The sequence below is a fragment of the Nannospalax galili genome, unplaced genomic scaffold (genome assembly GCF_000622305.1).
Source record: "Nannospalax galili isolate Female #2095 unplaced genomic scaffold, S.galili_v1.0 scaffold85, whole genome shotgun sequence".
In the NCBI taxonomy this organism is placed as follows: Eukaryota; Metazoa; Chordata; class Mammalia; order Rodentia; family Spalacidae; genus Nannospalax; species Nannospalax galili.
The window spans coordinates 7,346,847-7,360,101 of NW_008358866.1; the positions used below are offsets into that span (position 1 = coordinate 7,346,847).

Consider the following 13,255-nt stretch of genomic DNA (forward strand, 5'->3'; position numbering starts at 1 on the left):
AAAATCAGTAGGTAGTATTATTAAATTTGACCTCACCCACCTGAGATTCAGAGCCCAAGGTCTATTTTTCCCTTAGAGGGATGTGAGCCAAGTGCATGGAAAGTTATAAAATCAAGCCCCAAATGAGATTTTTTTTTCCTTAATAGTCTCAAAAGAATTGAAAGAGAATCAGAAAGAGAACAACTCTTTCATTAAGAGAGTAAATATCATGCCATGCTCCATGTGTGACCTGAAGCAGAAACTGCTGTAGCCCATATTTCACCCCGTCATTGGCATTAGAACCAGATGTGGGGCCTGAGGAGGTGGCTCAGTGGGCACTTGCTGCTGAAATAAGTGGACCTGAGTTCCAATTCCAAGCAACCACATAAAAGCCAGGCATGACTATGTGTGCCAGCACTGGGAGGTGAAGACAAGAGGGTCCTGGGAACTTGTTAACCAGCCTACCCTGAAAAATGAGCTTCGGTTTCAGTGAGAGACCCTGTCTCAAGGGACTAAGGAGAGAGCGATGGAACAGGACACCTGATGTCCTTCTCTGGTCTCCACACGTGCATGCTCATGCACACATGCCCATACACACACGCATGCATCACACACAAGCACATAGTAATAATAATAAAATAATAATAAAAAGAAGTAAAAGAACAAGTCATGGAGCTTTTATAGAGAATCAATTTAATGATTCTGGACTGGAATCTAGCCAAAAATTTATTTTTATTTATTTATTATTTGTGTATGAGTGTATTGCCTGCGTGTATGTACGTGCACCTGTGTCATGAAATGCCCACAGAGGTCAGAAGAAGGTGTCAGATCCCTGGAACTGGAATTACGGATGGTTGTTAGCTGCCATGTGATTCCTGGAAACCAAAAGCAGGTCTTCTGCAAGAGCAGTCAGTGCTCTTAACCACTGAGCCATCTCTCCAGCCCTAGCCAGAGAATTTTTTTTTTTTTTTCGGTCTTTTTGAGACAGGGTCTCCCTGTAGCTCCAGCTGACCTGAAACTTGCTATGTAGACCAGGCTGGCTTTGAACTCACAGAGATCCTCCTGCGTCTCTCTCTGAGTGCTGGGATTAAAGGTGTGCACCACCGCACCTGGCTACAGAGATATTTTTAAATGATTATTCTCAATGGAAACAGACTATGGGATAAAGGGGGATTTTGGAAATTGAGATTATTCTAGTTTTCTTTTTTCGTTCTTTTTTTTTTTCTTTTGGGGGTCTTTTTGAGACAGGGTCTCCCTGCAGCCCCAGCTGGCCTGGAACTCATTGTGTAGACCAGGCTAGCCTCGATCTCACAGAGATCTGCCTGCCTCTGCCTCCTGAATGCTGGGATTAAAGGCATGCACCCAGCTTATTCTAGGTTTTCTTACTAATTAAGGGTGCCAATGACTTCAGTGGAGGGAACCATGGAACACTTTGTGGTTCTGTCCTGCCTGAAGAACTAAAGCCCCAGACAGTCCTGTGAGTTGAAGCACTTGTTATAATTATACAAGTCTAGAATTACTTGGTACCTTTTACCCATGAAAACGGAAACACGTAAATAACAAAATAAGCACAATACATGCATAAATGCAATTTTATTTAGACCTTTTCCTCAGTTTAATAAACCCTGACCATGTGTATACATAGTGAATGATAAGGGTACTTGCCTTATCTAGACACCCAAACTAATCTTCAGAAAATCCCGTCATTGGTGGTAATGCTACTACAAATATGAGTATCCAGTATAACATAGCTGAATTTATCATCTTTTGCTGTCTTAAGTAAGGCAGTTTATGCACACACGCGCGCACGCACACATACACACACACACACACACACACACGTACATCCATTCAACTTTTCCTTTTCCTCCTTAGTACACTTTTGTTTGTGTTTTCTCCTATTGAACATTGTTTTTCAGAACTTCTTTTATGACTTCATTTAATGTTTATGATATTGATTTCTTCACAGTCATGTATTTTATGATGCATGAGTTCCATTTCTAGAGAGTAAGACAGGCCTTATAAAATGTGCTGTAAAGGGAAGAACTAGATGCTTGCTAGATAAGCGAGGATTGAGTTCTTCAGTGGCCCCTGGGTGTGCACCAGGTAAGAGTCCTCTCCTCAGCCCCCTGTGGCCACTGCATTGCTCTCGAAGTTTCTGGTCCACTTCCTCCACACCAGACTCCAGAAGTTTGATGAGGTACACCTCTGAGCTTAGTATGCCTTTGCTTACTTTTGTTTTATCTTCTGCACCTACAAAAGAGGAGGCAGTGTTGTCAGCACTGTTTGTTTCTGTTACATGGGTGGCGTGTTAATTTTTTGTTGTTGTGACAAAATATCTTATGTAAGCAACTTAAGGAAGGAAGTGTTTGCTGTGACCTAGGGTTCCAGGCTACAGTCTGTTGTAGAAGGAAGTCATGGCAGCAGGAAGAGGAGGCGGATGGTCATACTGCATGTGAAGTCAGGACGCAGAGAGCTATGAGCGCTGGTACTCCTCAAGCTTTCTCATTTGTTTTCAGCCCAGGATTCCAGCCCAGTGGTGCCCCCCACAGATAGAATGGGTTTTCCCACCTCAGTTAACCCAATCTTAGATAATCCCTCACAGACATCACCTATCTCCAAGGTGAGTCTAGATTCTGTGAAGTTGACAGTCAATAAAAACCCTTACCAGTAGAAAATCATAATTCATGTATGAAGAAGTATTGTATGTGGTACAGTGTTGAAAAGGTACGAACACTCTGGCAGGAAGCAAGGGATTTTCCACCTGATTCCACCACCCATCCCAATACAGGCAGTGCTGTTTCTTTTAGAGGTATCCTATGATCGCTTAAGAAATTAGATAGATAGAAAATGACCGTTTTAGATTCTTTTATTGTCATTGTTACAAAATACCTGACAGAACAACTTAGGAAAAGAAAGATGTATTTTGGCTCGCTGCTCCAGAGGACACGGTTCATCGGGTTTGAGAAGGCATGGCAGCAGGAACAGCGGCATCTGTGGGAGCGAGAGGTGGCTGATCGCACATTGGTGACTGACCAGGAGGCAGAGAGCTAAGTAGGAGGAAAAGGCAAGGCTCCATGTCCCAAAACTTCCTTGACTTCTCAAAACAGCACTGCCAGCTGAGGACACCTGAGGTTGTAGGGATGTTTCAGATTCAAACTGAATGATAACTATTTGATTCAAACATGTAGTTTGCGTTTCCTTGCTGAAATTTTCTGCCTTTGAGTACTTCCCTACTTCCCACTGCTTGCATTTTTCCCTCTTCATCTTAGCTTAGCCCATCTTTTAACTCTTTTTTCTACCCTATGTCCCCTTAAAATTCCTTCCTCACCACCATCCTTGAGACCAATGGATTCCCAAACCTTTCCCTATCCCCTTTCATCTCCCCCATCCATAGGATACACCTGCAGCTGTTTTGGGCAACACAAGCAGTTCAACATCTCCTCTTGACCGTTATTCTAGGTGGAGGGCACAGAGTTCAGAGAAAAGTTGAAGATCAGCTTTCTCTGCCTCTTCTTGGACTTCATGCATCTCTTCCAGAGTGTGGTGTGTGATATAGCCCAGTGTACTCTGCTGAGACTCTTCATGGCTGTTCTCAGGACTTTTCACTGAGAAGCGAGAAATAATCCTGAAGTATAGCCTCGAAGCAGTGCTGTTTTAGATATGTTCTATGTGTGGACTTTCACACAAGCAGATGGAAAATCGCTAGGTTGTTCTCCATTCCTCCAGGGTCAATCACAGTTGCACCAGCCAGCTCAAGGTCATCGCTGCTACTGTGGTAGTGCTCAGAAAGCTTGCGAGAGAACCCAGAATTTTCTGCCTCATTTCATTACTGGTTTTATTCACATCCCACAAGCCAAAACAACCCTGTGCTGGAGTTTCTGTTAAAGACTTCTTTGCCCTCTTGAGCTAGGGCGAACTTCTGAAGCCTGGGTATTCTTGGGGTGGGGTGGGGAAGCCAAGGCCTCCAAGTTAACAGCCCCACACTCATGCATCAGCAAGACTGAACAAGTGTGAGCATTGCTGTAGCTGTGGGGAGTTGGAAAGGACAAGTAACTATCTCACGCAAATACTAGTTCTTAAACTCTGACCTCCAGAAATGTAGTTTCTTCTCTTATTTGTAAAGCAGATATTTCTACTGAGAGATCCTTTCATTTAGCATCTTCCTCCACCCAGCAGCGGGACATGAGCAGGGTTTATGTCATACCTATCAGAGTCTAGCCCAGACAAACAAGTCTGCTGTCATTCAGGGGTAACCATCAGCATCAGGAGTGCAGACTTCACTGAAAACAGTGTGTTCATCTCTTATTTGTCTTAACATATGCTAAATACTCTAGAAAACCATAGAGACTCATTGCGGCAGCTGAATCCATGTGAACATAGGACAGTGAGACCATTTTGTAGCTAGTGTTTGACTTTTGCTTTGTTTTTTCGCATCTGAAATTCTTCACAAATATCCATATCTTTGTTTACAGTTGCCCTTTGCACAACTCCTGTCTTGACCTGAAGGCATTCCTAACACTTAACAGGCCCAGAGGTTAACTCATTGCCTTTTAGCCTCAACTTACTCTATCTCCTGCATTCTTTATCTGTGCTCTTAACTTCTTGTAGAATTAGAATTGGCTTTTAAACAGCTAGAAGCATTTTTAGATGACTTACTGAATGCACACATAGTTATAACTTGAACATAAGTTTCATAAAGCACTCTGTATCCTTACCATCGATTGCCCTCTGATATTTTCTGTTTTTCCTTTGAAGATTGGCTGGTATATCTCCCTAGTCTTTTAATTGCTTTACCGCCTCATTTGACCAGAAAGTATTACGTTCCTCCCAGAACGTAGAAGGAGAGGACTTAGACTTTGCCTTGAGGGACTCCTGTCAGCTCTGTAAACAAATTTCAAAGTCTCACAATAGGTCCTGAAAACCTGAAACGGGTAGATGCAGTCTCCTTGGATTTAGTTCATGGTCTCAGCTTCACAGTTTACGTCCAGTCTGCAGTCTGGTCACATTGAACTTGATGCTGTGACTCAGACACTTCATTCATTCATTCATTCATTCATTCAGCCAGTCAGCATTGACTATGTACCTAGTGTCAGACACATGGTGAGCAATAGAGATCTAAGGGTGAACTTGCCAGTCTCCACTCTGAGGCCCACTGTCCAGTGGGAAGATAAGTATCTGACAGCCACCAGGCATTCTGTAAGGAAAGTCTTCAAAATGCATGCCAGGATCAGAAAGAAACAACACGGGATTTGGACCAAATTGTCCTGAGACAGACTCAGCAAAAGTGCCTGCTGAGCAGAAGCCAGAAGCAGAGGGAGAACTTCAGCTAAAGAAATCAGAGACTGGACACTCAGGGGAGCCACCATGAGAAGGCACTGGAAGACTGTTTTGAGAAACGAGAGTGTTTCTCTTATAGCTACTGTTCCCTGCTGGTGCCCCAAGCCTTCTTCACTTGGTTTTCAGTGCTCAATTCTCCCTATCCCACGTAACTGCCTTCTGCACAGAGCCTTTCCCCTGCCTCCAGGGAGCCAAGCACAGCCTCCTCTGGGCTCCTGCTTCCCTCTCCCAGGCCTTGCTGGACCCCTTTGTCAGGCTGAAAGAAACTCACCTCTGCTCTGTTCACTTCCCTCACTGGGCCTGGAGTGCCTGGAAGAGGAGCCCCAGTCGTATATTCAGTGGGAAGGTACACAAGCATCTTGGGCAGCTTGTAGGGGAAGCTACTTAAATGAATATGTAAAATATGCTATCATGGCATATTGTTTTAAGAAGACAGGGCCTTCAGATATAATAAACCCATTGATTTACAGATGTGGGGACTGCATTTTAAATTCTAATGGCACAGATGCAATTTTCATTTTCACATTTTATTTATAAAAGATTATTACTGACTCTTAGGCAATATTCTTTTGCTTTCTAACTTAGGAATGTCTTGGCAGTGGAATTTATTAGTTCATGCAAATGAAAACCTGGCACAGAGACACCACCACACCTGCTTTCCTTAGTGCACAGAGACCCATCCTAGCCCATCACCCACTTAACCCACACTGCCCTTTCTGACAAGCGTTTTGCTGGAAGCAAAATTAATTTTTAATTCTTCTTTTCCTCAGTGAACTTTCTTCCTACTTTGCATTTTCTAAGCAAATGTTCTGTGAGTGTCTGTTGTAGAAGACATAGAATCCAGGACCTCAATTGTCAAGTCTGTACTTTAAAAAAAAACTAAGTGTTTTGTCTTTCCTGTTAATTTTCATGTGACAGCCAAAATATTTGCTAATCTACTTGAAACAGAACACTGGACAGCGATGAGGATGGTGCCTAAGAAAACGTTTTGCTGACATAACCATTATGGGAAGAGAGACCACCCGGGCAGAGTCATCCCTTCAGCCAATCTCAGGACCTGGCTGGACTTTCCATTGTTTATAAAACTTGCAGAGGGTCTGTCTCATACATGATGTACAGACTGTCTTCATGTCACTGTTTTAGTTGAAAATGCCTCAGTTTAGTTGTTAAAGTTTAGTACCGTTGAATCCCTTTGTCCTTCATGCAAAATTCAGCCAGCTTGAGAACAAAGAGGCCCATCCCTAGACAGACCCAGACCGTGTGTGTGTGTGTGTGTGTGTGTGTGTGTGTGTGTGTGTGTGTTGTGCAGCCTGCTAACTTGATCCTCTTCTCCTCTTGAAAGAATTGCTGGATTACTTAACAGAAAGGGGAAAGTGTCTTTTGCAGAGATGCTGTTATCAGAGTTGTTTTTTTCACAGACGGTGCTCTTTTTCTGTCTTCTGTCCCTAATGCCTGTCTCCTTCCCTCTCCCCAGCTAGGCCATCAATTGTGTGGTCTTGTTTGTATGATCTATGCTATTCATTAGTGCTTGCAAAATAAACCAATTATAATTTCAAAGAAGAGTTGTATTATCTCATGTGCTGAATCCATGTGTTTGATACTAACTCCCCAGACTAGGGAATGTGATTAAAGCACTCAATATGTGTGTCACCCTTTGACATCAAGTCCTGGACCCTCCCTTATAAGTCCCTGTACCACTGGTCAGAACTCTGTTACCTTACTGTCCAGCAGTGCCTGCTTATTCTCAGGTACAGAGTGTATGTCTCATTTAACCCTGTAATGCCTGCCCATCCTCCTCTTTCGCTGTTCTCCAGCTTTGTCTCTCACCCTGTTTATCTGGTGACTCTCCGTGCTTGCCCAGCACCATTTGAATGGCAGCATCTGGCTCTGACTCTCCTGAGCTGGGAGTGCTGTGGAGAAAGTGAGTCATCTCCATTCTCCCACATGCCCACTGCCTCCCTGGCCCAGCCCAGCTTTCTGTAGGCACTACAATAGTATCCAATGCTTACATAGCGAATGCCATGAAGTATTCTGCACACAGATAAGGCTGGTGCTGTTATCACCCTCCAGTTTATAAATGAGAAAAATGAGGCTCGATGAGGTACTTTCTTGCCCAAGGCTACATAGCTAGAAAGCAGAGGAGCAAAGATTTAAACCCAAGGAATCTGTCCTCAGGGTCTGGGCTCTTAACTTTTCAGTTCTACCATTCTCAATCTGCGGTACTAAACTTTGTTCACCATGATAGATGAGTAAGAGTTTTCCACCAAAAACTCAGGTGGAATGTGGAAGCTGGAAATTTCCTTGAATTCCTTTTGTAAGATCAGGTAAAGGTGGGGAAAGGGTGAAATAAGAACAGAAAAAGGAGAATGCATAGGAAGAAGAACATTTTGGCAAGTGATTTTTATCAAACTTACTTAATCACATTTAATCACAGTGATTCAGATTAAGTATATTGAGAATCAGAACGTACCAAACTGTGTCTCTGGAGTCTTTGAAACATTGTGATGCTGAGACAGAGGATATGGAAAAATGGTAGAACTCTTAGAACTGAATGATGAGATGTGGGAGTGAAGGACAAGGGCAAGAACAGATCATGAGGGGAACGGGTATATTTTGTACAGTTCTATGAAGATGACATTGCATTGTGTGATTCCTTCGCCTACTTTTTAAGTTTGAGCGTGATAAAATAGAGCAGATTTAACTTGTCACTTTCAGCTGTGTTTGGTGGAACACAGAGGTTCATCTTGGGTGGTTTTTTAAATGCATTTGTTTTTATTGAAATAAAAACCCTGGCTCATGATAATGGGAAAACAATCCAGAGTTTCATAACATGCAGTATACTGTTTTCTGTACTTGAGAATTTTGAGTGCTTTGGAAATAATGTCTGTTTCTACAATTTCCTGTTCTCCACTAGGTTCTTGGAACACCAAATGAGGACACATGGCCTGGAGTTCATTCTTTACCACATTTTAAGCCAGGTATGTTTTGTTAATTGCAGATGCTCAGTACTTCCTATAAATACTCATTCTCAAGTAATAAGAGCTGTTTGATTTGTCTAAATGATCATGTAGTGATGATTAATTTTATTATCAAGTACATTTGTATCCCTACTTATTAAAGCAAAGGGGCTAGGGAGATGGCTCAGTTGATAAAAGTGTTTGCTGCACCAGTATAAGATTTGAGTTCACATTCCCTACAGCCATGGAAAAAGCCAGATGTGGTAGCACATGCCTGTAACCCCAAGCCTGGGGAGGCAAACACAGGCAGATCCTTGGGACTTGCTGAATTGGTGAACTCCAGTTTCAGTGAGAAAAGAACTGGTCTAAAAAATAAGGTGAAGAGTAATTGGTGAAGAGACTGGGTCTTCCCCACCCCCACCACAACACACCCAAGCAAAATTGAAATTGGAGTACAATTTGCCTGTGTCACTATTTTTTAATAATACTAGGAACTGTATTAAATTACAAAAGGAAATCTTGAATTTTTATTTAATATCACAAAACTGGTAATATGTGGTCAGGTAGTTTGAGTTTAATCATATAAAACATCCTGGATTTCCTGTTGTGTATCATCCAGTGTTTTAATGAAGATTGTTTAGCCCTCTTGGAAATCAGAGTGTGAAATTTCAAAAATAAGTAGTCAATTTTTCACTCACCAGTAGGTGGCAGTCATGAAATCTTCACTTTTAATAATTACAAGAAAATCTCAGACGTGTGCTTAATTTTTATAGAAGGGATGAAAGATTTGGAGTTGGAAATTTAAAGAAATCAGGAGAATGAATTATTGTAAAGTGATTCTCTTGTTTTTTTTTCTTTTCTCAGTTACAAAACGTGGTTTATTAAATGTAGAGCCACCGTAACATTACTGAAAAGGATTTTATGGAAGATCTCATGGCCATTATCCTGTCAGAGAAAAGAGCTATGAATAATTTCTCTTAGGGGAGCCAAGTATATTCTTTTTTTCCTCTTCCCCTCTTTGGGGACTATCAGGAATAAATTATCAATTTCAAAGAATGACTGAGTTGGGGAACTATTTTTGTTCTTTAAATTTTTCTTCTGAAAGTGTGCAGTGTGCTGGAAATTCTTTTATCTTCTTCAGAAGCCCCAAAGGCTCTTTGTACTTTTGCTGAAAATTTTAAATGACTTCTATGTTCTGAAAAACTCTAGAAGCATAGCAGTTTATTAAGATAGATTTTAAAAAAAAAAAAAACACCTAAGCATGAAGCATTCTGTAATAAATGTACTTACTCCTAGTGGAGTTTGTCAGGAGCACAACTCTTTATAAATGTTGCAGTCATGGGCTCTTAAGGTTAGCAGCTCTTAACTCTAAAATCTTAAGACCTAGGAATTAAAATAAAAAATCCTGAGGGGCTGGAGTCTAGCTCACTGGCAGAACGCTCACCTCAAGTGTACATGACTCTGGATTCAATCCTCAGCACTCAGAAACAACCAACAAACAAAAACACTTGAAAAGTTTTTAAATAAATAAAGTTAAATGCAGAAAGGACCAGTTAGTTGTTTGGCCTGACAACTGCCTGGTCTCAAAAACATGGAGTGATTTGTCTCCTTTGGTGTGAAGAGAACATTTCTTCATCAAGAATACACACAAGCACTTGATACGTTCTAGTAAGTATTATGATGTAGTACAAATTGACCTAGCAGCCTATAAACTTCAGGGACCAGGGACTATGCACAATACATATTTGACATTCAAAAAAAATAGTGTTGCTTTGAGTTACAATGATAAAACAGACTTATCCATGAGACTCCTGGTAGGTGTATATAAATTAGAGTACATAGATTAAATATTGTGTGTGAGCACTGCACCAGGCACATAGTTCATTCACATGAGGTAACAGGATCCAGAACAGCAACACATTTAGATGGCATAAGGCTTGGCTAAGAGAGACAAGATTATAGACTGAGGGAAAACAAATCTGTGGAGAAGCATCCTCATGTACTGCCATGGCACAGACAAGGGGGGAGAGCTCTTCAGACAGAGAAAATAGCAAATAGGAATTAGAGAACAGGTAACAATGAAGTCCCCAGGCCACAGGGGCTAGAGGTCACGGAGGACCTTGAGTCTACTATGAGGTCTTCACCGCTTACTCTGTTTACGTTAGAACATTCTGGAAGATTATAAGCCAGGAAACACATTGGCTGGGTTGCATTTTAGCGAAATTATCGTGGCTGCTCTGTTAAGAACTGGGGTCTGGGCAGAAATAGGGGAACCACTTAGGAAGCCATGCCAAGAGGATGGGGAGAGATGAAGAAATGTACTGTGGATAAAATGAGCTTATTTCTTCAGCGTATTTCCCCTTGTAAGTGTAGAAGAATGAAGTGACATTTTAAAATGGTGGTTAAAATGATATTAGAGCAGTTTTATTGTTTGGTATTTAGCCTGTATGTATCCTCTTCTGCACCTACATCAATGGTAACATAAAGTTTGTTTACCTCAGCTTTTTCTTTTAGCAATCAGGCAACCATGATAAGCCACAATATCTGAAATGCATATATACGTACATACATATGTCTATATATATGGGGCTGCATATGTGTATTACATATAATGCGGTATCTGTCTTTAGAAACTGCCTTTTCTATCATTTACTCCTATTTAAATGTCTCATAAAGTAAATGGGAAGTAGGCATGTGTCTTTAACTCTGTTGCTTTCTGTTTATTTCTCTTCACCAGCAGAGCTGAATTTCAGCTCAATATTTTTTAATTTCTGTTGTTGCTGTTTGTTTGATCCCCCCAAACATATTGTTCAACTTTGTGTGGATCACAATTGTTCTAAAAATACTAACAATTGGTTCAATTTTTAAAGGTTAGAAAGTAGAGAGGATTTCCTATCTTTATTTTTTAATACATATACAAAACCCCTGAACTAATACTATATAAAATGACTTCAGATCCAAATACTGTGTAGACTCCATCTTTCCTACATTCTTTAAATGCTTCCAACAAAAGCAACATTCAGCAGTGCTTTAATGATGAATTAGTATTCAGAAGTTCAAACAGGAAGACACTATAAAAAGTTCAAGAATGACAATCTACTGCCAGCCTGGAAGCACTGGAAAGAAATGAAATTTTGAATGAAATAGTCCTATGTTCCAAAATCAAGTGAGGAAGCAGGACATCTCTAAATTGATTAAATTATTTCTCAGGGAAAATTAGTTATCCAGTACAAGAGGCTGTTTGGTTGAAGAAGCATTGATGAAAATGGGTTGTCGTACATGAAGGAAAAGGTAAATACAGAAGAGTTTACCAGTGGAGGAGGAAAAGTGAGGAGTGGTGGTATTTTAAACACAGTATGCCCCAAACTAAGCCTGCAGACACACCAACCTTGAAGTCAATATTTGCATGTGGACATGTTTATAAAAGGCTTTGTAATGCAGTGAGAATTTTCTCCTGAAGTCCTGCTTTGTCACAGACAAGGGTCCATAAATCAAGTAGACCCTAACTTTTGTTTCCAAAGGGAGGAAGCAAATTATTTCAGAAACATAATGCTTTGGTAATAATGTTTACCTTACATGTGGTATCTCATTACTTACAAAATTTTTAAATACATTATTTCATTTGATACTCATAATAACTCTGTGTGACTATTAATATACTATATTACCATACCATTTTATAGACAAAGACACTGGAAAATGGAGCCTCAGAGAAACTGTGGCTTGCCAAAGGCCTCACCCCTCCAAACTCAGACCCAGCTCTGAGTACCAGTCCTCTGCCTGCTATACTAACCTCTCTTAAGGAGACCTTCGTTCCCTGCTCCATCTGGGCTCTGAGGGACAACAGATAACAGACCAATGACAAGTTACAAGTGTGACCAGAGGAAAGCAGCAAGACATACTATAGAGTGCCCAGGACATGAAGGCTGTGGGGAGGAGTTTGGATTTTATTTGAAGTGTGAGAAGACCCACTAGAGAGTTTTGAACAGGAAGGATGTTGATGTTGCATGTTCTCAAAAGGACCCACTGGCTACACAAGCCACCGATCTGTTTCAGAGCTGGAAGGAGGTTTCATCTCAAGTGTGAATTTTTCTTGATGGGTCCTTTCTTCCTGCAGCCCTAGGGTGAGAGTTTTTATAAGAGCAAGTCCTGACTCAGAGGGAAGTTATTGTTACACCAATGAATAGTGACACCACAGATGCAGGGACATCTTCCCCATGTGTCTGTTGCTGGTCAAGGATTTGATACGATCTGTATTGGATATAGCCACTATCATAAAAGCAAATGAAAAGCAAGTAGGTGTCTTGTTGACCATTCAAAATATCATCTCCAATAGCAGGTGATATCTCTAGCAGTAATTTCAGTGCAAGGCAGAGGCTCTCTACCTGCCTTCCCTGTATCTGCTTGAAGGAGTTCCCTTTAATTTTCACTAGTCATATCAGTAATGATAGACACTAACAAAATGTCTAGAAAGTGCCAGAAAAAAAAATGTAGTAAAAATAAATTTTGAAGGGGAAGTGAAGCCCTTCCAAGAGAATGTTTTTAAATCTCAAACTTATTTCACTCTTCCTAATCCCTGGGAATTTTATAACATTCAGCATGAATACAGAATGTCAATCACCACATAGAGACTGTGTCTCTTCAGTAATCTCCCACCCAGGTTATTAAAATCCTTGTCTACTGTCTAATTTGTATGATTTTGTTGCTGTCATATTTAAGTAGAGTTAAACTTTTATCCTGAGTGTGTAGATCAGTATTGAGTGCAGTTGAAAGATATTGAAAGACTTTCTTTTCTTTGATTAGAAAATTTGATTGAGCTGTTAGTGTCCATGGCATTACCAGCTATTCTTTGTTTCTGTCTTTAATTTATATTTTTGATGTTTTGTATTTATCCTGTTCACAAATAAATATCAGCAAGCTTATAGCTAGAAATATATATACACTGTAAAAAGTCCTTTACAACTTCCTGAGCTTTTAGA

At 40.7% G+C, this 13,255-nt stretch overlaps 1 protein-coding gene across 7 annotated transcripts in view; it reads left to right on the forward strand.

Annotated features, from left to right (window-relative positions):
• The window catches only part of Cdk14 (cyclin dependent kinase 14), a 633,917-nt gene that overhangs the window by 458,634 nt on the left and 162,028 nt on the right, over nt 1-13,255 (forward strand). For all 7 annotated transcript variants that reach the window (XR_003847675.1, XR_003847674.1, XM_008822523.2 and 4 more), the window contains one exon: nt 8,234-8,297. Coding sequence is in view for 5 of the 7 variants with exons in the window: in XM_008822523.2 (XP_008820745.1) it covers nt 8,234-8,297 (64 nt within the window). In the remaining 2 variants the exon portion in view is untranslated. The remainder of the gene's footprint in view (nt 1-8,233; nt 8,298-13,255) is intronic.